Here is a 3,965-nt window from a genome sequence, read left to right on the forward strand (position 1 = left end):
GATTGCGAGTCGAACGCCCTAACCACCTGACTATGCCGGGCCTTTTCTTCATCATATATTTTTCATATTTCACTTGCTTAACCTCTAGATCCTCTTATATGAATATCAAAAGTTTTTTTAAGGTAAATATTTATATTTTATTTTTCATTTTCTTTACCATATCACTAACTCATCAATGTACAATGCATTGAAATGATTAAAATTAGGAAATAAGAAAAAACATACCTTTTAATTTTTTGTAGAACATCTGTACAGATGCTGTTTTACTTATAATCCTAATTTTGGGTCTTTTCCTTTTCACATTTGGTTAATTTTTAATGTCTTAATTTCCATTCTTGTCCTTTACCACTTATTATTGATCTTGACACAAGTTGAGACATATTATGGTGTGTCCAACAGACATGAGCAATCTTTCAGCAAAATTTTCATGCACCACATAATATTCTAAGCCTTGAGAACTGATTTAAGGTATGGTGTGTATTTAAAAAATGTTTAAACCTTTCAATTATGCATTATAAATCATAATTAACCTAAATACAAATATATCAAATTACTATACACACACACACACAGTTATAGATATCACTTTTTTAAAGTAATGTATTTGTAAAACAAATAACCTAATATAGATTAGTTAATAAAGGGTTCTGAACCAACATATAAACAATTCATATAACGGTTAAAATAAATAAAAATAATGTGACTACATGGATTCTCAAGTTTCATCCCTAACAGTTTCTAAAGTCACACATATTAACAATCTTACCATCTGCTTCAGACGAACAAGTTCTGCTGTTTGAGGGTCCCTGTTGACAACAGGCTTGTTTTTTATTTTTCTTGCTCGATCAGCATACCTCAAAGTATTTACTGTTTCATCAAGATTGGAATCAGATGGACTAACACAAGCTATCATTACTGTGTGGCTATTGCCACCTAAAGAATCTGAAGAAGAAAAACACATTAAGAATACATAATTACAGGAAGCACTATCTGGTAATAAACAGTGATCAAAATAGATAGCATCTGTCCTGTTACACTGTTTCACATTTGAAAAAGCTTTTACGTATTCCATTTTAAACATTTGCAAGTTTTAATATCCCTTCTCAACCAGTACATAATATCAAGTTTAACTATGAAATTATCTAAGTTTATAAATATTGTCTTAATATTTACAGATTCAATAAACTTTAGTCACGTAAAGATCTTCAAAAAACTTCTTTCACATGCCAACCTGAAACTGTGGAACCAAAGATTAACTAATATCGAAAAGCATTTAATCAGAAAAATAAACAGAAACAAGCTGTAAAGTTCATTAGGCCTAATGGTTATATGGAATGATACCAATTAAAAACATAAAATTATTGGGTTATTAAAAATCACTAATAGTATGTCAAAAAATGTACTAATGGCCAAAAACCAACTCAAGCAACAGAAAAAAATGAGACAATAATCTTAAAAGCAGTTATTTGCATAAACTTATAATGATTTGAAGTTTTAAATAAAATTGTACAAAAGAATCTGATTAAATCACATATTTTGAATATTAGTTCAAAAAATACAGCTGTAATTTAAATAAAAAAAGGCAGTAAAGTTCAACATAGTTAATAGAGAAGCCAGAGAACATCCATGCAAACAACCGAAGTGCACTGAATGTAAAATGTTGTTTCTACCATTCTGTTACACATCTAGCAGAGAAAGATATTAATACTTCTAGAACAAGCAGGAGTTTGTTTGTTCACGGTGAGTTCATGTATTATAAATACAGACACATACATGATAATATTCCCAATAAATTATCATGCTTCTGCATGTGCATGAGATGAACATGTGATGAAAGGTTTCTAGAAAACTCCAAATCAAAAACTAACCTTACCTGATATCTTGTGAAAGATAATCTCTGTAGTTTTCAAAGATATAATTCAACAACAAAACATTCACAGAAATGAAAAGAAAATCTAAAGATAGTACAAAAGAAAAAAAGTCCTGGAGATTTGGTTTGTTCATAAGTCTTCAAAATTCCCATTAAACTTCTTTATTTGCCCCTACAGAAATTTCAGCCAGGCATTTTTTTGAAATTACAGCTGAAACTTCTTCATTTACTTTACACTGATGTAGACAGTTTATAATCCATTCCGTCAAATAACTTCTAATTTTGTTGAAACTTCTTCATTTACTTTACAGTGATGTAGACAGTTTATAATCCATTCCGTCAAATAACTTCTAATTTTGTTGAAACTTCTTCATTTACTTTACACTGATGTAGATAGTTTATAATCCATTCCGTCAAATAACTTCTAATTTTGTTGGTTTACATCACTGTAAAGTAAATGAAGAAAGACAGTTTATAATCCATTCCGTCAAATAACTTCTAATTTTGTTGAAACTTCTTCATTTACTTTACACTGATGTAGACAGTTTATAATCCATTCCGTCAAATAATTTCTAATTTTGTCTACAGCTATTTTAAAAAGTAAGTTTCATTAGTAAATGTTCAGACCACATAAACATACGTTATAAAAGGGTTGAGGTTACACAACCACTAACAGAGAAGGCAAATGAGGTAAGAACCAAAACAAGGATAAAGTATATTCTCAACGGATATTTTCTGAGCAAATAAACCTATACTTTGGTATGGGTAGAAACGTTGCTAAGTATATTATTTAGAGGTGATACCCCTGAGAGCTGATGAAGAAATAAAAATTTTGGGGGGGGAAAATATTTGGGAATTCCACTAAAAAAATGTTACAAAAAAAGATAAAATATCAATTTAAAAATATTTCCCGTGTTAAAAATTGTTCAAATAGTTAGAAATATTTTTATACAAATTTTGAAATTCTGGTGTTTTCTAAACACCTTAAGGTGTTCACTGATTCTGATAGGGTAAAAAATAAAGTAAGCGTAGAACTTGAACATATCATTATTGTAGCTCAAAGTTTAAGGTGTGTAAATGTAATTTTACATTTCACGTAATAATAAGTTTCGTTCTTGATTCAAGTTTGTCAACATGGGTCCCAAACAAAGTTTATTTCATACTGTAAATTCGTTTAAAAAACTATCTGGCTTTTGGGTGTGATAAATGCAAAAATGGTCTACACTAAAGATTTGGTTGATGTACTATATAATATTTAAGTAAAGACATGATGTGAATGGTTCAGTACCACATTTGATACTAAAGAATTATTCACCTGATTAAATCATTAACAGTGTAATTTGTCAGATTCACATCATGTCTTTACTTAAATATTATATAGTACATCAACCAAATCTTTAGTGTAGTTTTTTTTACACTGTTAATGATTTAATCAGGTGAATAATTCTTTAGTATCAAATGTGGTACTGAACCGTTTCAGTTAATACCAAATAATATCTATTAAAAATCCTGACAATACCTTAAACATCTATTTTTCATATTATTGTAATCAGACTTTATCCAAGACCCACAAAATAATGGGGCTAGCTGATTTGGAAGGTAAAGCAAGTTGGAAATAAAATGTTTAATTAGTTAGTCATAAAATTTTTAAAGGCAGAAATCCATTTTCCTAATGGTCTAGACTTTAAGATTAAATTTCCTATTATGCTTTATACCTTGAAGGAGACGAGTGAGTTTAGAATCTCTGTACGGAATGTGGCCACTGTCGTCACAAAGCGCACTGATGACATTTCCCAAAGCCAGAAGCCCTCTGTTGATGTTAATTCCTGAAACAAAAGAAAAAGGGCTCAATGTGTTAATAAAGTAAAAAAAAACGTTTGTACAAAATATTATCAATCATTATTATTCACTAGTTAAAATCAGGTAAAGACATAATAAATTATTTTACATATGCACAAAAGTTTGCCCCCAAAAAAAATTCTATGACAGATATTATATTATATCAAATTAATAAGCTCTATATAAAATGAAACCACAAAAAATACATTTTCATAAAGAACTGGGTAAGTTTTACTGTATTTAAATGCATGAAACT

At 29.1% G+C, this 3,965-nt stretch overlaps 1 protein-coding gene across 1 annotated transcript in view; it reads right to left on the reverse strand.

Moving 5' to 3' along the window:
- LOC106472422 (chromosome-associated kinesin KIF4-like) overlaps positions 1-3,965 on the reverse strand; it is a 62,772-nt gene that overhangs the window by 36,536 nt on the left and 22,271 nt on the right. Inside the window, 2 exon segments of the mRNA XM_022400995.1 lie at positions 767-942; positions 3,586-3,696. Coding sequence (XP_022256703.1) covers positions 767-942; positions 3,586-3,696 — 287 coding nt within the window.

This window comes from Limulus polyphemus, unplaced genomic scaffold (genome assembly GCF_000517525.1).
Source record: "Limulus polyphemus unplaced genomic scaffold, Limulus_polyphemus-2.1.2 Scaffold5317, whole genome shotgun sequence".
In the NCBI taxonomy this organism is placed as follows: domain Eukaryota; kingdom Metazoa; phylum Arthropoda; class Merostomata; order Xiphosura; family Limulidae; genus Limulus; species Limulus polyphemus.